The following is a 27,134-nucleotide window of genomic DNA, read 5'->3' as shown; positions in this document are numbered from 1 at the left end:
AGAAATTATTAGATTTCGATTAGTTTTATATGGAAAGCGGAAAAAGAGACTATTCAAACTGAACAAAATTAATAGTCCGAAAAGGTATTGTTGATGTCCGAGTCAGTTTGACGTGATTTAGACTATTGTGCCCAAGGTTATCTGAGGTGCATCCGAGATGAAAACATTAAACTTCTGAGGAGATCATTTAAGGTGTTACCTGAATAAGACTAAGGTCAAAGAGATTTTTCGAATCGATTTCTCTAACATCGAAGTTAATAAAGTATAGTCATCGATGGTAAACAAGTGACCCTTTGATTATATTAAAAATGAGCTTCGATGTATTCTATAGAATAATCTTCGAGGAGACGATAAGGACGGATGAGAAACAACTTTTTATCTCTTCTTCCAACCTAAATATCAGACACAAATCAAATGATCGATAATATTCTCCAAATCAATGGAGGACCCAAACCTAAATATAATATTCTCCCAATCACGTCACGATCATAAAATCTATCAACTGAAGTATTGAATTGCTGGGGTATCTGACACAGTCTAACGCTGCTTGCATATTGCGTGCAGTGATTCTGCTCATTAATGTCAATCCTTTTCAATTGTTCTTTTGATTAGGACCGTCTAATCCCACCTCATAGACGTCCACTGGCAGGGCCCACCTATCCCTAGTGGGGGGCCCAACCACCATGCTTGACTACCAAGCTTCACAATTGGATCTCGTACAGTACAGGATATCTATCATCTTAATCGGTGGAGTAAAGCTCGAAGGTTTCCAACAGAAGGTTTCCTATATGCACGAACGTGCTTCATCGATAGGATCCCTGACATTTAGAATCAGACTCCATAAAAGTATAGACGATTGCTCCTTTGGGCTGCGATTCCTGTTTTCTTGTGACAAAGATAGAAGAACTCGCCAGTTCCATCTCTTCCCCCAGCCTGTTTCTCCGTTGAGTCAACATAGGAGAATCATAGTCATTGATCGAGATGAATACATATCTACTCATCCACTAGTCAATTTAAATATGACCAAAGTTTACTCAGATGCGTTTTGTAGGGTTATATCTTCATCACAAGTATGATGAGCAGATACGATGTATCTACGTTTCCTCTTGTCCTTCTCTATGTGCCCTGTAACGAGAGGAAAAAGAAAAGCTTGAAGAAGAAGAAACAGGTCATTAGATGAGCAGTTCTGCTGAGACGTAAACATAGCCAAGCTCAAGTAGAACGTATTTGTTCGGTGGTCTACTACTGAAACGTGCAGGAAGGAAACCAAGGATTGGTTGCCCTAATCAAAACACGTGTGGCCATGCACGACATGGGTTACCATCATGTAGAGAGAGAGAGAGAAGAGGGGAAGAGATCAAGGTCTGGAATATTACTGGGGGAATACCACTCCTCGATCACATGGATTCTCTGTGGACACGCTGAGAACGAAGTTTGTTGGCTCCGGGATTTGTGTCGTCTTCTTTCTCTGATCTCTCGCTCACCAGCACTGTGTATTCGTTTCTTTATGGAATCGTGGTGGCGCTGAGTCCGACAACGCCAGCCGAGATGAGAAGAAGAAGAGGCGGAGAGAGAGGGCTACAGACCGGAAAGGAGAGAAAGGAGACGGAGTCAACTCCCGGGAGGCCGCACAGGGCTCGAGGAGTGAAGAGAAGCGACAGGTACACGTTCATCGGGACACCCCCGCATCATTCTCCCAGCAATTCAGCTCCACGACTGTCCTTTTTCGGCATCGCATTATCCACCCATACTGCGTACGTATTCCTGCAAACATGGATAGTATTTAGCCAGCTCACGTTCAACTACGTGCTCTACCGATTCCACATCATAAGGGTCCACTCATCCTCGGTATAAGATGCAGGAGATCGTTGATAGCTCGGATGCGATAGTGCAAAAGATGAACCAATCAATGAACATTACCTCTACTTTTTCCTCTTACTTGACCTTCCTAATCGTAGAGTTCAGTGATGACAGCCTTCAGTTCCTTGTGAGCTAGGTTTGGACGAACTAGCAAGGACAATGCGGTCCAGTGGGACCACATTCCATGCTGATTAGGACCAATAGGTGGTCCTCTTCCTGTGGACCCATCCATCGTCTCATATCCCGAATCTTAGTCGTCGACGGGGGAATCGTCATTAACTTATTGCACTACGACACCTACACCACCACGTAGCTTGCTGCCGCTAAATTCAAGTTGCTATGCTGTCATTAGGGTATATCCGACACTAATCACCCATGCATGCATGCATTCCATCGGTGTGGATGAAGAGTTGCCGTGGGAGATGGAACGTGTCCCGAGTTAAGTGGCCACATTCGGCGGGATTCCGGACCGGCGGGGCAATGAATGCATAGCAATAGAAAACTCATGCATAGTACTGCACGTAAAACGATGCAGTATACGCCCATAAAATAAGCAAAAGAACAGTACCCAGATAGGGAAAGAAAGACACTGCTAGGAACCGAATACGAGGACCTACGGGTAGTAAATACGAATCCCGACTCATCTTCGCCTCCCGCCCTGTCTTCTATTCACTGCAACACTGATACTGAGGCACACATCACATACTGCAGGCAGTCTGAATGAGGGCAGACTTGTTTGCGATGTCTTCGTCTCGCTCTGTTCCGTGTTGTATTGTTAGGCTTCTCTAACTTTGGAGCAGCGACATAAAAGTTGAGAGAGAGGCAGCAAAAAGTAGCGGGTTTTGCGCCAGGCAACAGCTGTCGGTTTGACACGTGTAACACTTTCCTCCCTTAGATCGCGCAACAATATGGTCCACAGTCTTGCGGTAGCTCATATTGGATGACGGGGAACCAAAAAAGAAAGAAAGCAGAGGGAAGATTAGGTTGATTTCCTTTGTTTCTTTATTTTCGTAGATTAAATCAGGTATATATGGTTTTATTTTTAGTGAGTCAAAAGAATATGTTTTTTATTCTTTTTCTAGCAGAGAAAGAGAAGAGGAGGAGGAGGAGGAGGAGGAGAAGGTAGTGGTGTAATAAATGGGATTGAGGTGGTGGCAGCAGAGAGTGGTTGCAGTCTCCATGGCGGCGTTACAGTGGCTCTAAGACCTCGGCTTGAATATACTCCGCAAACACGGAGAGAGAGAGAGAGAGAGAAGGGAATTCGAGGGATCGAAGAAGAGAGAGAAGCGAGGGAGAGGAGTTCAGCTGCAGCGGCTGCGGCTGTGCCTGTGCCCGCCTGTCTCTCTCTCTCTCAGAGCAGCTAGAGATCGTTAACGACAAACAAAAAGCGGACAAGAGTTGCAGAGAAGTAGCAAGAAAACTAGCATCACAAGAACGATCCCTCTACTCCTTGAAGGATACAAGTAATTTAGTAGAGGTACAATCGCTTAATTCTACTATGTCTATCTATCTTTATCTCTTCACGCAATTCGAACCCCTTTCATTAGTTGATTTGTAGTCTTACCATGTTGTGCCTTGTGATTATTTTTGCCTTCCTTGTAAAGAATTAGATCTAGTGGATTAGGCAAAGGGTAGAGAAAGAGGAGAGGGGGATCGATCGATCCTCCTATGGATTTAAGAGTTCTCGAGGAAGGAGCATGGCAGGATTCTCTTTAGGTGGGGGAAGCAGGCAAGGAGGAGGAGAAGAAGGGATTCCACCTGAGAGCTTATTCCTATACGGCAGTGGCAGTGGCGGTGGTGGTGGCAGTAGAACCGAAGAGATCACCACCTACACAAGAGGCTTCGAGCTATGGCAGCAGCACCAGCACCAGCACCTCTACACCTCCACCACCGCCGGGCTTCTTTCCTTCTCGGATGAGCCGCTCCATGCTGGTGGAACTGTCGGCCCCACGTTAAGCATGAGAGGCAGCGGTGGCGGCGGAGGGGTGAGCTGCCAGGACTGCGGCAATCAGGCCAAGAAGGACTGCGTCCACATGCGGTGCCGGACCTGCTGCAAGAGTCGAGGTTTCCAGTGCCCCACGCACGTCAAGAGCACCTGGGTCCCCGCCGCCAAGCGCCGTGAACGCCAGCAGCAGCTGTCCGCCACCGCCGCCCTTCAGCATCAGTCTCAGCGCCTCCGAATCGGTGGATCGACGACCGCGGCTCTCACCCGAGGAGGTGGAGGTGATGACAGCGGAGGAGAGCCGTCCAAAAGGGCTAGGGAAATAGTCAACCGTCGACCCACTGCCATCACCAGCACTTCATCAGGTTGCAACAGCATCACGCGCCGTACAAATCCTTCTACTATTTCCTGTGTCGGTTCCACTGGTCTCTCGAATTCTTTGCGTGTGCTTCGTTCCATCGTTCTCTCTCTCTCTCTCTCTCTCTCTCTCTCTGTGCACCTTTCCATACATATATTAATTAGACAAGAGTTGAATGTAACGAGTTCCTGATGGCAATCAACTAAACTGTGGCAGGAGGCGACGGAACGGAGGCGGTGAGCTTCCCCGCGGAGGTGAGCTCGCCGGCTGTGTTCCGATGCGTGCGTGTGAGCCCCATGGACGACGCCGAGGACGAGTTCGCATACCAGACGGCCGTCAGCATCGGTGGGCACGTTTTCAGGGGCATCCTCTACGACCAGGGCCCGGATGCCCAGTACCCATTTCACGGTGATCAACCCTCGTCTTCCACTGCCGCCGCTGCCATTACCACTGCGGCTGCCTTTGCTACTAACCTCACTGCTGCACCTCCTACTAGCTCAACAGCCGGATTATTGGACCCATCCGCTCTTTATCCGACTCCGCTGAGCTCCTTCATGGCGGGTACTCAGTTCTTCCCACACCATCCGAGACCCTAGAGAGCTCGTGTGCTTCTTTTAGAACTTAGAACAGCTTTAGTGCCTGCCTTACTCTCGTTTCCAGTCCTCTACCTTAGACACTGTAGTGTTGGAGTCATCTCATCTTGATTTCCTTCAAGGCGATTGAATCTAACAAAAGTTTCAGCCATGGCTTAGCTTTTTCCCACTCCTTCCATTCGGAGCCTTTGTCCCCTTGAGATTGCCAGCCATCTATTGGAGAAGGGCTAGTGTAGGGCCTTACGGGGGGTTTGCCCTTTAGGCCTGCAGGTTAGGAAGTGGACGACCGAAGCAACATTGAGTTGGTTTGGCAAGTAGTTAGGCAACAGGAAGACCCGCGAGAACAAGCAAGGACGGATGCCTTCGTTCTTGATGGCTAGCTTACTCGCCTGTTGCTTTCTTGGAGTCTCTATCATATGTCGAGCTCTCTTTTCCTAATCTTGCTCGAGTTCATGTGTCAGCCCCGAGTGCAGTGCAGAAAGTTGCAGGCCACCATGCATGGCAAGGGGATACGGAATCCTGCAGACGAAACCTCTCACATTCTCCTTCATCGGTCTCTCCTGTCCCCTTCCTTGCTATGCATGCATTACTTCTCTACACGATGAGGCGCACAACTAATCTCCGCTCTCCTACTCGGAACCATGGTTGGATGCCCTCGTCGCTTTCTCTCTTTGGCCTGACCACAGGGAAGAATGACATGAAAGGATGATAGCAACAAAGACTTGGAAGAAAGTAAGCTGTCATTTGTCTCTCATCCATCTCACCTTTTGCCATGAAAACATATCATATGTTAGCTTCTTGTCTGAAAAAGGTTGTTGTTCAGAGCTTTATCTATTCTTTCCTATTGCATTGAAGTTGGGATTTACCTTCCCAAGTCAATTCTATTGTTGTTGGATTCTTCTATCTGGTTTTCATGTCTTTCTTGTCAAACTTATATGTTTTTTTTGCACTGAACATATTATCATTCTACATGTTTAAACTTTGTGTGTCTAAAAGGGATGAACATCATAGAGATGCATATACTCAAGGAAGCAGTATGCATCTGTAGGAGTGACAGACAAAAGCTATACAGTATACCATCTCAATTGGATATGGAAGATATGTATGAGTCAGACATGAATGAATAGCTTTTGTTTAATGGTTAGATCTCTATCAGTTCATGACTTTGTAGCAGTAAAAAAAATAGTTGAAAAGACAGCAGATATATTCATGCTTACAGTGACAGTCAGATGTCTACAAAAATATTTTCATATTGTTTTCAATAAATTTTAATGGAACAAAGACAAAATTACACTACAAGGAAGTGTGGATTGGATTGTCTCTAATTGAGCTGTGGCATAATAACTATAAGAATTATGGCTTAGAAGCTTAAACTTGAACCAAGAGATTATGATAAGCTGAATGGAAATGTATGCAGCATTATTTGAAGTACTTATATGAGTGACAACTATTTCTGCAGTAAGTTTGCTCTTTACTAGTCCATGATGAGACATTTCCAGATATCAATTTTTGTCTACATGCACCTACAAGCATCTCTCTTAGGTAGGATGGCCTTTATTTGATCTTTATTTTTTGCCCACCTTTCTTTTATCTTCATGGATCACTAGGTTAAGTGCCTTTCACCACTATTGCCTGATTTGATTGATCTAGCAAACACATGAATGTTTACCTTCCATTTTTAATAGATTTGTTATCAATGATTCCTCGGATAACTACAAATGTGTCTGCAAATAATAAATATTATCTACTAAACTCAGATACTTAGTGTTCAGTAACATGTGCTATAGGTTTTTTTCCCCTAATTATTTGTCTTAAGATACAAAATAAGTATTTTTATTGAAAGTCTGATGGATTTTGAACTTCCAATGTATCATCTAAAATGAGTGTATGACCTTACAATTTTGTTTGAAGATTTCAATTTAGATACCTTCATGGCCATTGTTGCTTCAAAATGATCAGCATCAATTAATAATAAGATAATACTGTCAAGTTAAACTCTGTCATTTGTCCTAAATAATTGTACTTTTGTATAATCCATCATCTACATTCAATGATGTTGATTAGTTGTAACATTAATCCCTCTTACCTGGATTAATCAATATCATTGAACTATTTTTTTCTCTTATTTAAGGCCAATAACAAAATGGATCTCTATCTGAAAGTTCATATGGTAGAAAATTCCACTCTAAACAATCAACCACAGCTATCACCTCCTAATCTTCCTAGGCATACAAGCTGAACCCAAGCTAGTATAAGGATGTTTACCCAAAAGAAAAAAAAAAGCCTCTTGTAAGGTCTCTCTCATATTTGTCTCATTATAGATAACATAACAAATATCAATGTAACAAATTGATTTCTCACTTGATCTGAAACTTCTATTTTGCATCATCTTTCAGTTTTCTTGATGTTCATCATTTAGCTATTGTCATACTTAACAATGGAATTTTGCTAGTGCAACTGTGACCTCCTTGACAAAAGTGGCATCAAGTTGCACTAAAGAGAGAAAGAGCACACCTGCAACTTGCCATGTTACCAATCATTAGAAACAACTGTTGCTTGATTACTAATATATTCTCCATCAATCAGCACCAGTCCTACTCTTTTTGGGCTACCTCACTAAACACATTCCCCATTCTGGGAATAATGATGATACACATTAGATAAGAATTACACTTGCTTACTTTGCAATCTTATTTCTCTTTCATATCATTAGGTGTTGAAGGATATGGATGTTAGAGACTTTTGGGTATAGGAAACAACAGGAAGGGAGTCTAAATTGCTGGTGAGCAAACATCCTCTTCTTTTTCATATGACCACTAGAATGAATTCATGTCAATTTCTAATGCATGCAGGCCAATCTTGGATCTTAATTTACAACAAATTATAATTATCATGAAATAGTTAAGTAAAATTATTGTCAACTCTTAGAGGAAATGAAGACCTAAGTCGGAGATCATCCTTACGTGTGTATCGAATACCTAAACATACAAAAAATAAGAAAAGAAGAAAAAAAGAAGAGAGGACTGTGACCATACAATTTAAAGAATTGTGGCCAAGTATTAAATCTTTTCATCTCCAAACTAAATTACCTTTTTTTTTAGCAAGCTAATTTATTTTCCTCACTTTCATCCTTTGTTATGAACAAAAGCTTGTGCAATGATCTTGGCCCATTTTACCTTTTTTTTCTCTCATGCACTTAGGCAAGATGAGATCTAAAAGTTCAAGATTATCTCCGACATCAAGAATCCGATTATTCTAAAAGTCCAAGATTATCCAAAGAAACATTACTAATCATTACTATGGTTTTTTTCCTGAAGTAGTGACAAAAAACACAAATGTTTTCTAACTCTAACCATTTGCTATCTATGTCAAGATTTCCTTTTGATTCTTCAATTGGCCAAATATAATTTTTTACTTTCCAATTCATCAAACACTTTTTGGCTACTCAAAGAAATGAAGCCTACAAATCAATAAATCAGTCCTTTTAACGATAAATACTGAAATTTGCCGCTGGTTATCGGATGATAGTCTAAAATCTAGGGCTGGAAACTGGCAGCCATGATCAAAGAGATAGAAAGACACACACCATTGACAGGTTCAAATGATGAATGCCTTCCATAACACTCTTTCGTATAGATCATGTTCGATTTACTAATCCAAAAAGATTAGGGGAATGAATGGCTAAGAAAGAGAAAAGAAGAGCCATTATTGTATCTTAGTGGTTTAAGCTTAATTCATACAATCAAAACTTTCGAATCGCATTATTAGGGTTTAGTATACATGATCTAAATGTAGTACACATGCATCAGACAAAGCGGTCGAAATTAAAAGATTTGTGGATAATCTAATTTTTGGAATCTTCATTCACAATTGTCTCATAATAGACATGGTAACGAAAATTACCGTATTTGATAGTAAAAGAACAAGAAGTTTGCAATGGGAAGCAGTTCATTTACTATCTTTTCCCTTCCTACTCAAAATTCTCAGTTGATCTGAAAAAATTCTGCTCTACAATATCAACTCACTTAGCCTTTTTCACACCCAATAATGGCAGCAAATGCTAATGTTCAGTGACCACATTTGACTATATTTCAGAATAATGATGATGTAATGGATCATAATTTTGTTGTCTTTTTTCTCTTTCATGCACAAGAAAAGATTCGTTAGTTCTTCATGGATATGTCATAAGCCTTCGAATGTAAGAGACAACAGAAATGGACTCTTAAGTTGAGCTAAGGATTCAACCAATGCAATGTATTGGCAATTAGACAACGATTTGCTCTATTTTTACCACTAGATTTAGCGATCCCATAGTTTTCATATTGATCGAGATGTCGTACCAAATAGAGAGCTAAGCAAAATATCCTCTACAACCATTAATCATGATTTTCCTACTCTATTCTAAGAACCAATAAAATGTTTTCGGATAGAAAACATCAACAAACTTACGAAGATAATTTAAGTCAACGAGATCTTTCAGCTTGTTCATCTATTTATGTCGATTACTTAGATTGAAATGATGTAAACAAGGATCTTAAGAATAATATCATAAAAATGAAGAGATTTTAGAATAGAATTATAATTTTAACATTTGTACTAAGATAAGAGACTTTGAATGTTGAAACCCTATAATAGAAGTAATTAGGAGAAGAAATCTTTTCATTCATAAACAATTAGAACAAGTAATAATCGTTTAGCATGATATAAGTATATGCTAAAGAGGTTTATAAGTGCTAAAAGTAGAGATTGAGAAATACTTTATGAGAAATTAAATAAATATTATAATACTCTTAGTTTAACAAATGATAATTTACAAAGTTCCATGACGATAAAAGATTTTACGATGAACGTTAATTAAGATATTATAATTTATTATTATTTTTTAATGAATGGTAAGCGACGAATTGTCACGGATAAACTTCTAAACAGGATGCTTGATGTAATGCTTATATATGTCTGTGTCTTTTGGTATGTTCATGTTTTGCACAGCATATAGAGGGACGGTCGAAGGCTTAATAATCTCATTTTAGGGCTTAATAGTATCATTTTAGTTGGGTTTGGTGGCCGTTTTAGGCTTGTAAATAAATATTGTGTCATGTGGATACTTGTGAAAGATTTTCGATCTGTAGTTAACCATTTTGACCCTTTGTTGTGCAACTGTTCAGAGCATTGTTTATGAAGTGTTTTCGAAAATGTTTACTTATGGATCCCGAGTGAAGCGTTTTCTCTAACCCGTTTTCTCTTTCGTGTGTCCTAAGGGACCATGGGAGGCTTCGGAGAAACTGACTTTTACGGACGGACACACAAGGGTGCCGCACGACTTAGGCAAAACCAACTAAGTCCATGATAGAATATGAGATTTTACGATTAACCGTCAAAGTCTTTACTAGCTAAGTTAATTGATATATCAGTATAATTTATCATTAATATTATTAAAGTTAAAGATTCACCTTAAAAAGGGATAGTTTATTATGACAAAGATCTCATGTAATATAATAAAAATTAATGAATTATGTGTTGATTTGACTTTTTTATTTCCGGTATGCAAGATGAATGAAGTAAGAGATATAATGTTATCACTAGGAGATCACATCCAATTAGAAGTCGAACTTAACATCATCTCCAACTTGATCTTAGCAATGTGTTAGAAAAAGGTGAATCCATTAGTTTCTCCCCAAAATCTAATTTTTTTGGAATCTCAAGATCAAGAAGACAACCCAAGAGCCAAAAAAAAAAAAAAAATGAAATTTCGTTCGATAATTGATCTTATTTGTTCTCTTTTTTTTCTTCAAGAAGAAAAATCAGCAGATATAAAGTCAACATCGTTATCGTCGGAAATTGATACAACAACAACAGCAACAACAAGTCCTCGTGATCCACCAACTAAAAATTAATATGTTCATCGGAAAAATGGTGCCTTTGATTGACATAAATATTGTGGTTGCATTCCAGACGGATCGTTCCCGACATGCTCGATCCACTTGTGGTCGTGTTTGCAGCTTCACTTGGCGGCGTGATGTCATTCTACAATCTCTTGACACATACATTAATTGCGTGGCGTTGGGGGTATCAGCTACAGTCAATTCAAGAGGGGCATTTTGGAGTCTGAATCCTCAATTTGCTCCACCATTGAACACAGCTGTATTGTTTTTGACTTCTCTTTGACAATCTTAAATCTTATTTTAGTATTTAATATAAATATTTATAAAATACTTATTCTAATTCTTAGTCATTTATTTTAATTATATATATATATATATTTCAATTAATAATAATAATTATTATTATTTGCTCTTTTCTTTCTCGTGAAACCGACATTCAACAACACAAAATTAAATTTAAATATATAATCCTCTCTTTTATTTTGCCCCTTTTTAGTTTTCGTCTCTCGAAAGTCTTATGAGAAGACGAGAGAAAGGGAGTGAAAAAGGAGCGCATTTTGGGTTGGAAGCGTTGCTTTTATTCTCTTCTCTCTCTCTCTCTCTCGCGGTTTCCTTCTTTGCTTCGCTTCCGTTGCGCCTCTGCGCTGCTTGTTTTGGTGTTCTTTCAAAGGGGTTTTCGCTCCGCCCGACGCCGAAAACCGATCCCCACAACAACCTCGAATCATTGAATCCCTTCCCCACCTCCTTTTTATCGTCCGCCCCCCCCGAAAAGATCCCTCATCTATCCGTTTGCTTGCTTCTCCTTCCGATCCTTCCCCGATTGGCTTCCGCCGCGGACTCGATCTGTTCCGATGAGTTCTTCCCCTGACCGCGCGGACTCTTCCAGCCCTTGTTGCGCCTTTTGGCGCGTCGGGTGAAAGGGTGGTGACCTCGGGCACTCGGGATCGATTTCTTGGACATGGGTGACCAGCAGGACTGGCCGCCGCTGGCGAACGGCGGCTCTTCGGAAGGTTTTTCCCACCCGATGCCGACGAATCCTGACCCGTCGGCGGTCGGCCCTGGGAACTTGATTCGCGCTGAGCAAGCCACCGCAGATGTTCTGCGGTGCATTCAGCCGACGGTGGTGTCCGAGCAGAGGCGGAAAGCCGTCGTGGAGTATATCCAGAAGCTTCTCAAGAGATATATAGGCATTGAGGTGGATCATTTTGTCGCCCGGTCTTTTCTCTTGTTTTTCTGCTATCTTTTAATTCCCTTTGTTGTGTAATGCATTGGGTCTTAGCTGCTCCTGTTCTAATTGCAGATGATTGTTTCTTTATATGATTTATGCAGTTGAACAAAAAGCAGTTTTTTTGTTCTTGTTTTTTATTTGTGCTCTACGATTCAGATAGTGCATGGTATTACTCTCTGCTTTCAATTCGATTTTTCTTGGGTTTTAGGTCAGGTGTGGTTCTTCTGGACTGGTAAATAAGGCCCATGTTTTTGTTTTTCTTGCCAATTGAGATGATTAGCGTGCCATTATTTTCAAATTCAAATGTCGATTTCTTGATTTGCCTTAGTTCGGTGACAGCTTTCTTGTAGCAAGTGGACTTGTACCATAGTAAAATTTCTTACGTTGTAAGAGCTTCTTAGTTGTTACGTTGTTCTACGTTCTTTCTTTTGCTTAGTGAAAGGTAAATCACACCATGGCAATGTATTTTCATCGGTTAGTGTTTTCACATGGAAGAATTCCTGCAGATATGTCTATAACCCTTTTAATATTCTCACTAGAACAATTTTTTTAATTTCAAAAGCTTGTCCCGAATCTCTTTTGGTGGGATGTAGTAATTTTTAGCAACATTTATAAAAAAAATAAAAAATATTATAGCCAGTTCTCAGTATGTTATGATCAAAGCATTTTTTTTTTGTGATTACTAGTATAATCGTGATATTTATCAAGCATAACTCTTCGGGTAGATCACGGTCTTCAAGCTCTGTCACCTTGGAACACTTGGAATTCTACAACGAAAAAATACATCATTGTTGGTCAGGAGGTCTTGTTGAGATATGCATCTCCACGAAAACAATTTTCTGCAGTAACATTTTCTGATAGTAATATCCTACGCTATGAAGCATGGACATAGATGTGACTTCCTGTACTGGTTACTTTTGTTGGGCGGATAACATTCCAGCACAGTATTGGTATCAATTTTTTATATCCCTAGGTTCTGGATGGTATTGAGTTGTTCTGCGAGTTGGAATCATCTTCGTAGTGTAGATTGGATCAAGTATTGAGTTTGGATTTAGTTGGATTTTTGGTTGAAACTGTATCCTATTTCTTGTGGATACTTTTGGTAGAATGCACATTCCTGTCTTGAGTTGTATTCTTAAGTAGGCGTCCCGCTTTTATATTATGTTAGCGGATTTATAAGGTCAACTAAATTCAAGTCCTATGTTTGAATTGATATTATGTTAGCGGATTATGTTTTATCTAATCCTCCCCCTATTTTATCCTTCTAGTATCCCTATCACAATACTCTTCCCAAACCCTAAGCCTTTCACTCTTTAGATTATCCAAATATAATAATGCTCATTATTGATACCCATCACAACGTCAAGTTGCAGCATTTGTGGAGGTTAATCAGAAACGCTTTTTACTATATTATTGAATGCTTGTCCTCATAGTTCAGTCTGCTGAAGTTGCCACAATCAATGTCCTAGAAGCAATACATTATGATTTTAGCCTTTTAGGTTTGTTGATAACCGTCATACGACCGCAGTAGGTGAAACCGTCTTTTGTGTTATTATATTCTCAAGTTTTCTATCTTATATTTTGTGGTCTTCTTCCACGAGTCACTATTGATTTTATTATGCAAAATTTACAGGTATTTCCATTTGGATCAGTTCCACTGAAGACATATCTTCCTGATGGAGATATTGATCTGACTGCACTTAGTTTTCCAAATTCTGAAGATGCTTTGGCAAATGATGTGCGTTCTGTTCTTCAATCAGAAGAACAGAACAAGGGTGCTGAGTTTGAAGTAAAGGATGTTCAATACATTAATGCTGAGGTTTTTCATTCTTCTGGAATTCTGTTTATTGGTTGTTATGAGGTTCTTGTACCTAATCATCTTCACAAATTTTCCATTCAGCTATACCATGAATGGTCCTTGCTGCTTTCCTGTTTTTCCAATAACAACTTTGCAGTCATCCAATAACAATTTGAAATGAATGATCATTTACCTAGAGTTAGTCAACAACAATTTGAATTATTAAGTTTGTATCCATGTGAGATTATATTATACACTGTCTGGGTAACTACTCACATAAAATACAAATGACTCTTCAACAATTGGTTGTCCTATCATTTGGTAAGTCATTGCTACTGTACCTGTTGATCTTAGGTTTTTTATTTTTTGTGATGGTTTTAAATAACCTGAGAATTATAAGCAAATCCTGTACTAGATAACCTCTTATTGCCATTATGGCACAATGTTTCACATGAATATTTGCTAGCTGGGGGACTATGACAAATGATGCTCATAATCAAAAAAGTGTTTCTAACATGAACAACAAAGAAGTTATTTTGAGTTTTGAGATAAGTTAGAGCAGTGTGTATAGCAGTTTATGTGCCAGCGCAATCAAAGAACACTTACACAAGAATTTATAAATATCAAATCACATGTATAACAAAAAATTGCTTCAGAACTTTGAGGCTTGTCTGAGTAGGATGTAAAGGGGAAAATATGATAATGTGTAGGGTTATGACTGATCAATTCGTAGTAGAAATAACTGGAGACGAGGCACTATCATGTGCTTCTCTGTTTTTTTTTTTAAATGAAATATAGGGTTTTCTTTGAAAAAACTTCACTAACTTTATCGTATTACTGGGAAATTGTCACACATTTCATGCTTGACCATAAAATGTCCATATAGCTTACCACTGAAGCAATTCATTGCTGATTCAATGAGTGGTCCATTAAACATTGAAATGTACAAAATGTAGTGTGATGATGCTCTTTTGACATGAGTGAGTGAGAGAGTGAGAGAGAGAGAGAGAGAGTCCTCTTGAAGAGTAGCGTTACTTTTGTGGCATCCATTGTGAATATTTTTTTGTTTTAACAATATTCAATGTCTACACTACTATGCATAACAATATAGACCTGATGTAATCACCAAAAGGAACTTGTTGAAACCAAGTTTTCTATAAAGCACCATTGCAATTCTTTATGGGACTGTATTATGTTCTTATTTACATTATTCCTTGAATTCATGCTATTTTTCTTTACTCCTTCACTGTGTGTCTCAATGTACAAGAATGGAGTGTCTTTGTTCCTTACAAATGGTAGCAAGTAGGGACTTACTGCTTTTGCTTGAATGCTGTTCAGTGCTATAAATTACTATGCTGACAATAAGAATCGAGTGTCTTTGTTCCTTACAACTGGTAGCGAGTAGGGACTTATTGCTTTTGCTTGAATGCTGTTCAATGCTATAAAATCATTATGCTGACAATATGCACTCAAATATTTTAGTTGTGTTGTTTTGAACTCTGGTAGGATGGTTACTTCATAAGGAGTAGTATTCAGGTTAAATATATATATAATACATGACTGCTGCAACCGATTCTCATTGAAGCTCCATACTTCACTTGTCACCATCCATCAATTCCTTGTTCTTTCTTGCTCTTTAGCTTATTTTCTAGTTTGAGATAGTTTGCCAATAAAGCATGTCTATGGGTTCAAAATTGCAAAGATCCATCTTATTCAATACTGACTTTAGTTATGCAAGTATGTCGTGTCTGGACTAGAACAGTCAGCATTAACAGTATATTGTGTTAATCAACTATATTTTTCTTCCATACTACCAATAGCATCCTGATCATAACGTGTTGTGAGAAAGAGATGCAATTTAACTTTTCCTAGTAGTTCTGTGTTAAGTGCTCTTCATGCTGATACTTAGTTATGCATTATCTTTATATTTTGTATTGATAGTATAACTACGTAGTATATACACAAACGAATACATAAATTTTAGTGATGGCACTTGTTTACGCAATAATTTCAATATTGATATCTTCACAATTTTTATTTTTCTTGTTTAAATCCCTGTATCAACTTTTCTTTCTATAATTTTCATTTACAATTTTTTACACAATGTGACAACTGGTGGTAGAAAATTATTAAACTCTTTCCATAAGCTTAGTAAGTTTTGAAATCTGGTGATAGGATTTCCTGTGGCATGTTAGTGCTTTTTCTGATGCTGCTTAGTTATGTATTATCTTTATATTTTTATATCTTCACAATTTTTATTTTTCTTGTTCGTATACTTGTATGAATTTTTTTAAAACAGTTTGCATTTACATGTTTTACATAACACGATAAGCATTAGTAGAAAATTTGTACACTGTCCATATGCTTATCAAGTTTTTGAATCTGATGATAGGATTTCCTGTGGCAGGTCAAACTTGTTAAATGCATTGTTGAGAATATTGTAGTAGATATCTCATTCAATCAGATTGGTGGACTTTGTACACTTTGCTTTCTCGAGAAGGTATATGGTAAATGCTTGCTGGTACAAATATTAATTAAAATTTGCTCTTTGCTTTCCCTTGCAAGGAAATGCATCTTGAAGAAATGGATGACATGTGCTTGGTACATTGATCTCATATAATTTTCTTTCTTGGCTCAAAATTTTTAGATTTGTTGCTTGTTCATAGGTTGACCAGGAAATTGGTAAGGACAATCTCTTCAAGCGCAGTATAATATTGATAAAAACTTGGTGTTACTATGAGAGTCGCATCCTTGGTGCTCATCATGGTTTGATTTCTACGTACGCATTGGAAACGTTAGTGTTGTATGTTTTTCACCTCTTCCATGAATCGCTAGATGGTCCTTTGGCGGTGAGTATTTAAAGGAATATATATCCCTCATATTCCAAGGAAATTGAACATATATTTTGTTGGTTCCTTTCCTTGAACTCTTTGTCTACATTACTTGGATTTCATTTAATCTGGCTATGTGTTGTAGGTTTTGTATAGGTTTCTGGACTACTACAGCAAGTTCGATTGGGACAATTACTGTGTTAGTTTGCAGGGACCCATTCCTGTTTCTTTTCTGCCAGAACTAGTAGGTAAGCAAAATTTTAAGTTACCATTCTAGATATTTGTGCTTGACAAAAGGTCATACTGTTTTCTGACCATTTTGTTTCCTTCACAGTTGAGCCACTAGAGACTAACGGGGATGATTTACTGCTTTCGAAGGAATTTATTAAAGAATGTATCGACATGTTCTCAGTTCCTCCAAGATTTTCAGAGAGCTCTAGAATATTTCTAAAGAAGCACCTAAACATTGTGGATCCACTGAAACAGAACAATAATCTAGGGCGCAGCATCAGCAAAGGTAAGTCATATTTTTTTCTCAATTTATGGAGTGAAATTTGATAATATGGTCTTGTTACACTTGTATTTGTTGAGATATTTTCACTTAGTTCTTTTGTTTCTCTGCTATGTAATAGGTAACTTTTACCGCATACGTAGTGCATTTACATATGGTGCCCGAAAACTTGGTCGGGTACTTCTACTACCTGCTGAAAATATTGCTGCTGAAGTTGGTATGTTTTTTGCAAGCACCTTGGAGAGGCATGGAACTGGAGAAAGGCCAGACGTTCAACAAGATGCATCTCCTAGTTGTTCAGATAGCAGATTTATTGAGCATAATGAGGTTGGCTCTACATCATCAAACAAGGAGTCACCTTTAGATTCACAAGTTAAGTGTTCTGGTGGAGCACTATGTGACAACATAAGTAACATCAAGATCTCAGATTTGGATGAGGGGTATGGCACCGAATTGCAATTCAATGGACATAACTCTAATAAGCATCTTGATGGACTTCACAACTGTACTAAAATGGAAAATCATCTCATGGGAGGAGAAGCTTCAGTTAAGCATTTGGATAAAAACGCCAGAGATCTTGTTAGCATAGAAGCTTTTAATTTGAGAGCCGCTGAAAGTTGCTTAGATTCTTCATCACATAATCAGATAGGCGGTGACTTGTCATCTGGAAAAGTTTATCATGCACCCCCCTTGTTCTTCCATGTGGGAAATGGTTCTGAATCTGTGATACTTGATAATGTGAATTCAGTGGATACTGCAAAGAAAGAAGTGATTTCTAGCAGGTTTGTGGCCCCCGGTGAGGAACCAAACAATGAATCTGAATCACACGGTACTAGTACATCTGGGTTTAAAACCAACTCTGTATCTGCCTCCACTGGCAGCATTCATGGATCTTCAACAACAAGTTGGAATTCCCATTTATCAGAATATTTAAATACTGCAGCTTGGTCATGTGAGGGAAACGAAAATAGTAGTCCCAATTGCAGTAAACTATCAGATCTAGTTGGTGATTTTAATCTGCACTACATGAATCTTCTTTATGCTTTGAAGTCCCAGAGCCAAGAATACTTTATGAGTCAGTACTTTATGCCAAATTATGAACCATCCCCTTCCCAGTATCAGAACAAGCAATCATGGAATGGTTTTTCTCAGCAGAGCATTTACATGCATATTAGAGCAAATGGTGTCATCCCTGCACCATCATTTTCTTTGAATCCTGGTGTTTATGCTGCAAAAGATATCCAAAAAACAAAGGGAACAGGAACATACTTTCCCAACACGGTATGCAGCATTTTTGAATTTACTGCTTTCAGTTACTTTGGCCCCATTAATTTAGTCCACTACCTTCTCAATTAGTGATCAAATTGTCCACTCTGGATCTGGTCTTCACTTGGTCTCCTCCACTGCAGCCATGTTGCTTTGTTCTTTTCCTGTGGAACCTAAACTTTAGTTATTTGTTGATGTTTGGGCCCTGTTTTTTTACTTTCTGCATCCAGTTCTAGTCCAAAATGTTTCATACTATAATCTCAATTCAGGTTTACATGATCCTGATGTCTTTTGCAGATTCAGGTGCGGTTTCTTATAGAAAGATGTCTTTTGTAGACTAAAAGCACGGATATAAAAACATGGAAAAAATTATTAACAGCTTTTTACTGGTTTTAAGGTTTTTTTGTTCCTCGAGTTTTGTAGAATTCCCGTTCATACAGAGAAAGACAGTCACCTGGGAGAGGAAAGAATCAAACGCCTCCAAATCAGCTGTCAAGATCCCGCAACAACAGCCGATTGGAGGTACAAGATAGGAACCTACTTGAAGAAAATAATGAGACACTTCCACAACCACAGTCTCCTGTTTTCACGGGGGTCCCCCAGCCTTCATGCTCGGCCACTAGAGAGCTTTCACATGGCAATGACATTGTTCTTGGTTTAAAGGGAAAACTAGAGTTTGGGTCCCTTGGTCCCGTTAAACTAAGAGTCTCCTCACCAGAACAAAGCAAAAAGCTAGAATCAGTTAGTCCTTCTAATCAGAGCTCCGCAGCAATCCTTGAATCAACAGTTCAGAGACCCTCAACGAACTTGAGATATGAAAGGTAATAAACTTTCCTAAAATTAGTCATTAACAGTACTTGCATAATAAGTTCATGTTCCCAATAGACTCCGTGAGTATTCTTGGTGAAAACAAGATTGAAGCTCTGGTTTATATTCGATTTCTTCAATCATTAATTTGGTACCTATTCCTCCAGCTGTGATGTCTAAGTTTGTATTCTAATGAAGACATGAATTAAATCTTGCTTTTGAGTTTCTATGAGTTCTGGATTTTGTCATAGCATACAATCACCAGTGATCCATGTTGTGTGTTGACACTTTTTTTTGTGGTTATGCTGGCCAGCATGGATCCCAGCTATATCCTGTGGTTGCCTTGTTGGTTTGTTACCATGTTCAACAAACCTACACAATTGTCTTACCCATGGTCTCATCTATATTCATATTTTGGTACTTCTTTCTCTTTTGCCTTAATTTCCACACATTCTCTTTGCAAAATTCTTTAACCTTCTACTGTAACTTATTTTTCTTTTGCTGTGTCAGGGAATAAATGATTCCAGTCCTATAAAATTGCATATCGCTTTCTTTGTAGGATGATGTGTTAAAATTGTCATCATTCATCATTATTGTTTTTGTTAGAAAGAGAGAAATGAATAGAAACTGCAATATTGCATGGACGCAGACTCTAAAATCTGATAAGGATGTGTATCCAAATAACCAAATTGGCAAGGAGATAACTAGATTACAGGGACAATATCATGGGAACATAAAGTGTTCAAGGTAAAGTTGACAAGATTTCATAGAAGCGTAGAAGAATTTACTACTTATATCGAACACTTGTCCTAGGATGAAACCTAGAGTGTGTGTGATGACTTTAGGACTTTTCATTCACTAGTGAGAACTGCTAATGAATGTTGTCAGGAGCAGCTGCATAAGCACCTATGTAGTTGAGCTGCTACCATCACCTAGGCACCTACTGCTATGAAGGGTTCTATGCTAGACATTCCCGAGTGCTTGAATAGTTCTTAGGCCCCCAAGCTGATTTTTTCTTAGATGTAGCTACATTGTTATCAACATTTATTTGTTTGACAAAAATGAATAGTTTGGTTAGTTAATTCCCTTTTATTGTGCATGTTTTTCAGACATGGTGCATGAAATTATGTCTTTGTTTCTACAAATTAGGTGTCCTGGATTTTTTATTCTGCTTTTGCTTGCATTAGCATCTTCCAACATAACAGTTGTAAAGGAAACATGAGAAAGAACGTAACCAGTCTTAGGATCATTTTAAAGACGCATCGAGGTATGAAACAATGGGAAGATAAAACACATGATTTATGTAGAAATTATACCAAAATTAATGAATATCATCATGTTACTTGAGAACTTACTATTGAATTTGGTTGTACAAAACTAATGTTTCACAATACGAAATCCATACATTTTCAACAGAATTTTGTATTGTATGCATCCACTAATATGCTCAGGGCTTTCGTATATACATTTTTGAGGACTTAATGCATAAGTGTTCTGACATCCTTGCCACTAATCAAACTGAAACTTAAGAATTTTCATAATCAACAAATATTCTGATTAAATACAGGACTTTTAAATTCGACCAAATCAACATGTAGAAATTGAAATGTCTGATGTTACACGGGCTTATAACATGGCGGAATGACATATGGTACACGGCTTTTATTTGTCTCTCAACATAAGCTGATTCCTCACTTGTCTGTTCCAGTCTGTGCATTCATATCACTAGCATAAAATGTAATCTGCAATATGTTAGTTATCACTGTACCAAATTTAGTAATTATGTATATCACTATATTGTCTAGCATGGTATTTATAATTTAATTTATCGATATAGATTCACATTGGCACATAAATTCATGACTGTAAATTTTCTATTTATAAAACAATTGTCATATTGAAAAACGTGTGCACGGATCAAAGAAATGCAACTAAAGTGTAAGAGAGACTGAGCCACTTACCATGTGCATCTAAAATTCAGTTTTGAATAGAAAGGCAGCACAGAATACTCGAGTCCAAGTGGGTTTGTAGCTTTTCTCAGATGTCACAGCACTGTTGTCTGAGATCTTACTATTTCACATTTTTGTTTAGACCAGCAACAGTACCATGGTCTATTCAACTGATTGTGCGATTTAAACCTGCAGGTCAATGAAACCTTATCAGCTCAAAGATGAAAGCGACTTCCCTCCTCTAAATGGCTGATTTCTACTGAAGACCAATTCACACGAGCAGACATGAGGGGGGCGGCCATGAAACTAACAAATGCTGACCACCGGAGCATCTTTGCTAGAGCAGTGTCGCTGAGGGACGTGTATAAGAGTGTTATCTGATTGTTGCGGTGAATTTGTTTCTTGTGCATTCCAACAACTTCTCTCCCTGTTCTTCTTCTTCTTTTTTCGGTACCCTTGGCACCCACCACCCCTTCATGTGGGTGTAAACAGGCACCCAACTCACATCCCTCTTTGCCTAACCAGTTTTTCTGTTGCAGGTGGTAAAAAGATTCTCTGGTTTTGGTTTATTGTAGAAAATGTATTTGGCAGAATTCTCCTAATGCAAGTCAGATTTTCTTTGATGCCTCTATTTTCAGTTTCGTCGTTGGCTTCTAGCTACTGGTTTCTTACGGGTTTTCATATCAAGTAACTATCGTGCTGTGGCTGCTTCTGTCTCGTCTTCCTTCGTCCGGTTGCTTTCGAGTATTTATTATAGCGTTCGTTCAGTTGAGCACGATCGAATGTATCTTTTGTACGCCTTTCCGATCATATTTTTCTTGGACAAGCATACAGCCTCTTCTTTTCATCTTTGCCATCCTTTTTTTCTGTTATGTCTTCCGAAATGTGAGACGTGTGATTCTTCTAATAGAAGCAACTCTGTTGTCTTCTTTCCTTTTTCAAACTCTGGAGATATCTCATTCTCGTCTCCTGGAAAACATCAAAAGCAGTTAAATTGTTCTCGGAACTACTCAAGTGTTGAGATCCATTCTTTATTCTCTATCTCTCGCTCTCTCGCTCGCATGTCTGATGGTTATTTCGCTTTGTTGTAGATCTTATGCAGCAGCTTTGGCAGTGCATCATTAAGTACCTCAACTTACTAATTTGCTAGGCATAAACTACTAGCGTATGATACTTAAGTTCAATTTACTAATAATATATTTATCTTTTTTATTAAATTATTCAAGCTTTCTCCCATTATCGACACGAGACTAATGGTATATTACAATTTTTTTTTTGACGGATAGTTTTTTCCTATTTAAATTTTATATGATATATGGTGAGATAATCGACTCACCAATCATTGGCCTAAGATGCTCAAAACCTTTTAAGTTAATTTAAATATTTTAATAATTTATAATGATACCACTAATTCTTTATAGGATCCCCGATAATTCTCATAGGCAAGTTTAATGCTTTGCCTAGTAATAGTAATCCACAAATAGTGTGTACCTTGATACCTTAAACACCCAATGATATGGATGCCAACATATCACCTTTCATTACTTATTTAAGTATTGCACTTCCTTAGATATCCGAATCAAAATTTCCTAAATTAATCCTATAGCTTATGAATGAATTACAATATGTATCCAATTAATCCTCTATCCCTAACAACGTGGAGTTTCATCCTAAAACTAATGCGAGAACAATTATTAGATATGGTTTCTCCCACTCGTTCAAGATCTGCAGTACTGTCACATGCAACTCACAAAGGAAAGGTTAACTAATATGAGATCTTGCTTGTCCTGTGGAAAGCTCCACTGTACTTGGCAGTGACTCAAAGGTGCTACATTTAACATCAACTTGTGATGAAGAAACTGGAGACATCACATGCCCTCTTCACGTCCATCGTCAACGCCCATGACAGATACAATCGAGTGATGCCATGACTGACCACACAGATTTGCATCGTATGCATACGTGTGGCTCACTGGCAAACCAAAAGCGCAGAGAGAAGATTGGAAGCGTTCTAAAGAGCCCAATTTTGGGAGACAGGAATTGATGCTTTGACTATATTTTCACTTGTTTACGATTATCGATTTTTTTTTTCTTTTGGTTTTTTAATAAGAGCACTAAAGAGAAAATATAGTTGTCGATATTCCAAGTAGGAAATAAAAACATGTCGCGTTATAATGTATATCGGGTTTTCATATAAGAATATTAGGAGGTTAAGAAATAATATATATAGTTTATTTTATTAAAAATATTAAGATGAATATGTAAAGTTATTAAAAAAAATTAAAAAATAATTAGATATAGTTTTGATAGAATATAAAAACAAAGATGAATTGTCTATAATGATATGTACGTATCGTTACATCCTTAGTTAGGATTATCAAAAACATAAGACATTCATATGAATATGTTTGTTTACAACAGTCAATCTAAATATTAACCTCATATAGTTAAAAAAAAATAAACTATATATATATATATATATATATTTATATATAACTAGGAAACATGCACGAAAATCTAAAAGCATCCTACTAGAAATGATAAAGATGTAAATACTTTAACTTTTTATGAAGCTCAATAATAACTAAAATCTTATATAGTCGAAAATAGAGCACTAAAGAGAAAAATAGAGCTGTCAATATTCCAAGTAGGAAATAAAAACATGCTGCGGTATAATGTATATCAGGTTTTCATATAAGAATATTAGGTGGTTAAGAAATAATATATATATATAGTTTATTTTATTAAAAATATTAAGATGAATATGTGAAATTATTAAAAAATTATTCAAAGATAATTAGGTGTAGTTTTGATAGAATATAAAAACAAAGATGAATTATTTATAATGATACGTAAGTATCGTTACATCCTTAGTTAGGATTATCAAAAACATAAGATACCCAGATGAATATGTTCGTTTACAAGAGTCAATCTAAATGTTAACCTCATATGATTTAAAAAAAATAAAAAGATGAACGTATGGATAATATGTTGCCATCATATATAACGTAAGTAATACAAAATAATTAGATTTTATCAAGCACAAATAGCTCTTACAAATGAGTTAAACATCATGGGGTTTCGAAGATAGGTTTACTATTTATGGAATCTTTTATATATATATATATATATATAATTAAGAAACATGCACGGAAATTAAAAGCGTCCTACTAGAAATGATAAAAAAATGTAAATATTTTAATTTAACTAAGTTGAGAACTATTTATGAAGCTCAATAATAACTAAAATCTTATATAGTTCGATTCCAAATAGTTAGTGCATTAACTTAATCACTGAATGAACATCTAATCTAATTGATGTGAACGCAATGTTAGGTGGATGCCGCATGGGCACTACATGTTCTTATCAGTAGAGTTGGGTTGATTCAGCTCAAACACCATGCATTCATTGGCTTCGCCTCAATTCCATTCCTATAAAAGCCCCCCCCTCCCTCGGTGCACTATTAGTAGTACCCATACCTCCCTCCGTCACCGCCCCCCTTCCCACATCCAACACCATGGCGAGCTTAGCCGGAGTCATGCTCGCCAAAACCTCAGATGATCCTTCTCCCAGCCCTCTCCACATCACGCCGCACGACAGCAAGTTCTACGCCAGGCTCCTCTCCAAGGAGGACGACGCCTCCTTGTCCACCACCCCTTCCTTCGGCGTCTACGATGGCGTCGCACCCGGCTCCGTGCCCTTCGTTTGGGAGTCGCAGCCGGGCACTCCCAAGCCCACCGCCGTCGCCCTGGCGGAACCGCTCCCTCCTATCAACCCACCACCCTCCTCCTACTTCCACCCCGTTCTCGGGAAGGCTAAGCTGGTCAGCAAGAAGCGAAGGGTCAACCCATCCTCCCGGTTCACCTTCCTCGCCACCCTATTCCGAAAGCTCACGCCGAAGAAGTCACCTTCATCGCCCGTCTCCTCGTCGTTCACGTCGTCACCGTTCTCCCGACTGGAGTCGCCCCGTTCTCGGCGGAGGTCGTCCTTCTCTTCCAAGGGCGACGACGACGAGGAGGAAGATGTCGGTGATGCCTCCACGAGATCCATCCTTTGCTTTAGGCTACAGCGGTCTCCGCGCATCACGCTGTTCCGCCATTCTCGCGACAACTGCTCCAGTTTGATCGCTGCGAACTGAAGCCTTGTGTTTACTACATCACCAATCCTCATTCTCCTCTTCCTCCACATAGCTTATGGAAGCCATGAGGATGCATGTTGCTTTGCCGGATCGTGAAGTGAGATACCATGTGGAGTCGTCAGCCGACACTGTGAGCACAAAAAGACTAGTGGATCTGGTGACTTCCATCCGGTTTCCCAGAAAGAAGTAATTGCGTTTTCATGGAGTGCAATCTAATCCACCGTAAGGCATGGCAGTAAGCAATATATAAGCTTGCATAGCAAATGAAGTACCTATTCTGTTGTTTATATGCTTGTCAAGAAAAGGAACTCTTACCCTCATTGTAATGTGTATCAATTGAATGCATGGGAAAGAAAGAGCATATGAGGAAGCATGAAAAAGATCCTACTCAATGTTATTTCATGGAGTGCACATTGCGTCTTAACCATTGGTAATTAGCTGGTATTAATTAATCATAATATACTTAAAAGAAAACTCTAAATTATGGTTGTGGGATCCTTACAAGAAACCAAAGTAATGCCTTGAATATTTCTAGTAAATTGAAGAACATGTTTAATAAAAAAATTTGAAAATAAGACATATTTTTTTTGTGAAAATATGAAAAACATAGTAACTTACAAGCTATCGATAATTTTGATAAGGGTTTACTTCATGACATGACATTGATCATAATATAATTTGGTTTCAAAGAATAAATAACGAATGATATATTGTCAGAATCTTAAAACAATTTTCACATTAGGTGTGTTTGGTTATATGGAATTAAGTTGACAGAAGATTAATTTTCTTGCTATGTTTATTTCTTATTTCTTTTCCCAATGGAAGAAGCGAGATTTATAAGAAATTGGCTTTTCATATTTGGATTTTTTTCAAGAAAAAAAAACCTTTTTCATGATTATTTATATTTTCATAAAATAATATTTTTTTTATTATTCTTGTTTTACTCTTTTTTTTTTAATTTTATTTTATTTAACTAATTTGAACATCGAAGAGATCATATACATGGATGCATCGGAGTGAGTCGACCTATTTCCTCTCTCCTTTGAGATTCGTGTTCACCGTTAACCAGGGGCTCGGACAAACAAGCCAAGCCACGACTGACAATAACACAGAAACCCGCACGAGTACTTGACCATTCGACTCTCTTAATTAAGCTATGGTATGGTCACACCTGAAAGCACCGCTCGTGCATTTACTCTGTGCAAACCTTGCAGGCCACAACTGACCTTGGGCGAGGCCTGCTCGGCATATATACTACTCAGCTGTCAGGCCAAGACATGGCGAAGACACTGACATCATCACCGATCAATATAACCTGTGATGTATCCATCCCTCTGATGGCTCCAAAGTACTCCGAGCTGGATCCAGTCTCGCAGTACAAAGATCATCATCAGTTAGGCGTGGCCAAGTGGCGGAGGGGCCCCCCAAATCCAAAGCACTCGACCACCAAATCTCCTGTCGTCTCGCCATGCATTCCCCCCTCCGCTGGACGACAGCAGGTAGGGTTTCCTTGTTGTTTTGCAGTACTGCTTCCCTTCATTGATTGACTGCGTGCTTCCTTTGTGCACGGTAGGTGTTGGCCGGTGCTGTTATCATTCTATCTTCTCTCTTGTTCCCTTCTACGCATTGTCTCTCTCGACCCTACATCGACGTTGCTCCAGTACTCCCATGTGTACGTACAGTCGAAACGAGACGTACGTATGCAAGACGTGTAAGCTTTAGGAAACAAAAGGGAGACTACAACGAGTGTGTGCTCCAAAAGAGCAGTCCACAGCCCTTCAGGGAATCCCATCACCAACTTGTTGCAGACGACTTTGTGTTGCTTTCATATCCTTCAGTGGACGATGGCTTTTTTAGTGTCCACCTTTGGATTGGGTTCTCTCCTTTTTCTCAAAGGCAGCAGCAGCAGCAGCAGCAGCAGCAACCCTGAAGATACCCACTTACTCTCCATTCACCCTGAGAGCCACGCTT

At 38.6% G+C, this 27,134-nt stretch overlaps 3 protein-coding genes across 7 annotated transcripts; all 3 read left to right on the top strand.

The window, feature by feature from the left end:
• Positions 1–3,123: 3,123 nt before the first annotated feature.
• LOC135612446 (protein SHORT INTERNODES 1-like) lies at positions 3,124–5,581 on the top strand. Of its 2 annotated transcripts, XM_065108762.1 has the most exons (3): positions 3,124–3,337; positions 3,465–4,167; positions 4,377–5,581. In XM_065108762.1, the coding sequence occupies exons 2-3, from the start codon at positions 3,558–3,560 to the stop codon at positions 4,754–4,756; spliced, it is 990 nt and encodes a 329-aa protein (XP_064964834.1). In that variant the 5' UTR covers positions 3,124–3,337; positions 3,465–3,557; the 3' UTR covers positions 4,757–5,581. The 2 variants fall into 2 exon arrangements, with proteins under 2 accessions (XP_064964834.1, XP_064964835.1); XM_065108763.1 differs by lacking the exon at positions 3,124–3,337 and having other exon boundaries at positions 3,437–4,167.
• Positions 5,582–11,144: 5,563 nt separating this feature from the next.
• On the top strand, positions 11,145–21,656 carry LOC135583523 (uncharacterized). 4 transcript variants are annotated; one of them, XM_065108758.1, is made up of 9 exons: positions 11,145–11,830; positions 13,497–13,724; positions 16,069–16,161; positions 16,328–16,510; positions 16,638–16,740; positions 16,827–17,009; positions 17,125–18,284; positions 18,693–19,090; positions 21,221–21,656. In XM_065108758.1, exons 1-9 carry the CDS (start codon positions 11,594–11,596, stop codon positions 21,276–21,278), a joined length of 2,643 nt encoding a protein of 880 aa, XP_064964830.1. In that variant the 5' UTR covers positions 11,145–11,593; the 3' UTR covers positions 21,279–21,656. The 4 variants fall into 4 exon arrangements, with proteins under 4 accessions (XP_064964830.1, XP_064964832.1, XP_064964833.1 ...); XM_065108760.1 differs by lacking the exon at positions 21,221–21,656 and adding an exon at positions 18,539–18,572 and having other exon boundaries at positions 18,693–18,943; XM_065108759.1 differs by having other exon boundaries at positions 11,146–11,830; positions 13,497–13,682.
• A 2,886-nt stretch (positions 21,657–24,542) lies between these two features.
• LOC135613265 (uncharacterized) lies at positions 24,543–25,163 on the top strand. Its single transcript, XM_065110370.1, has one exon. The coding sequence runs from the start codon at positions 24,543–24,545 to the stop codon at positions 25,161–25,163; it is 621 nt and encodes a 206-aa protein (XP_064966442.1).
• Positions 25,164–27,134: the final 1,971 nt, after the last annotated feature.

This window comes from Musa acuminata, chromosome BXJ2-5, assembly GCF_036884655.1.
Source record: "Musa acuminata AAA Group cultivar baxijiao chromosome BXJ2-5, Cavendish_Baxijiao_AAA, whole genome shotgun sequence".
In the NCBI taxonomy this organism is placed as follows: Eukaryota; Viridiplantae; Streptophyta; class Magnoliopsida; order Zingiberales; family Musaceae; genus Musa; species Musa acuminata.
The sequence above is the reverse complement of the archived record's forward strand: the minus strand, read 5'-3'. Positions and strand labels throughout refer to the sequence as shown.

What these genes read in the sequence shown, in the direction of transcription:
- LOC135613265 (XM_065110370.1), top strand. Translation starts at nt 24,543, where the DNA reads ATGGCGAGCTTAGCCGGAGTCATGCTCGCCAAAACCTCAGATGATCCT.
- LOC135612446 (XM_065108762.1), top strand. Translation starts at nt 3,558, where the DNA reads ATGGCAGGATTCTCTTTAGGTGGGGGAAGCAGGCAAGGAGGAGGAGAA. An exon ending in CATCACCAGCACTTCATCAG is followed by an intron (nt 4,168 to 4,376) that starts GTTGCAACAGCA and finishes AAACTGTGGCAG; the next exon opens with GAGGCGACGGAACGGAGGCG.
- LOC135583523 (XM_065108758.1), top strand. Translation starts at nt 11,594, where the DNA reads ATGGGTGACCAGCAGGACTGGCCGCCGCTGGCGAACGGCGGCTCTTCG. An exon ending in CGCTAGATGGTCCTTTGGCG is followed by an intron (nt 16,511 to 16,637) that starts GTGAGTATTTAA and finishes TATGTGTTGTAG; the next exon opens with GTTTTGTATAGGTTTCTGGA. An exon ending in GAACATACTTTCCCAACACG is followed by an intron (nt 18,285 to 18,692) that starts GTATGCAGCATT and finishes CGAGTTTTGTAG; the next exon opens with AATTCCCGTTCATACAGAGA.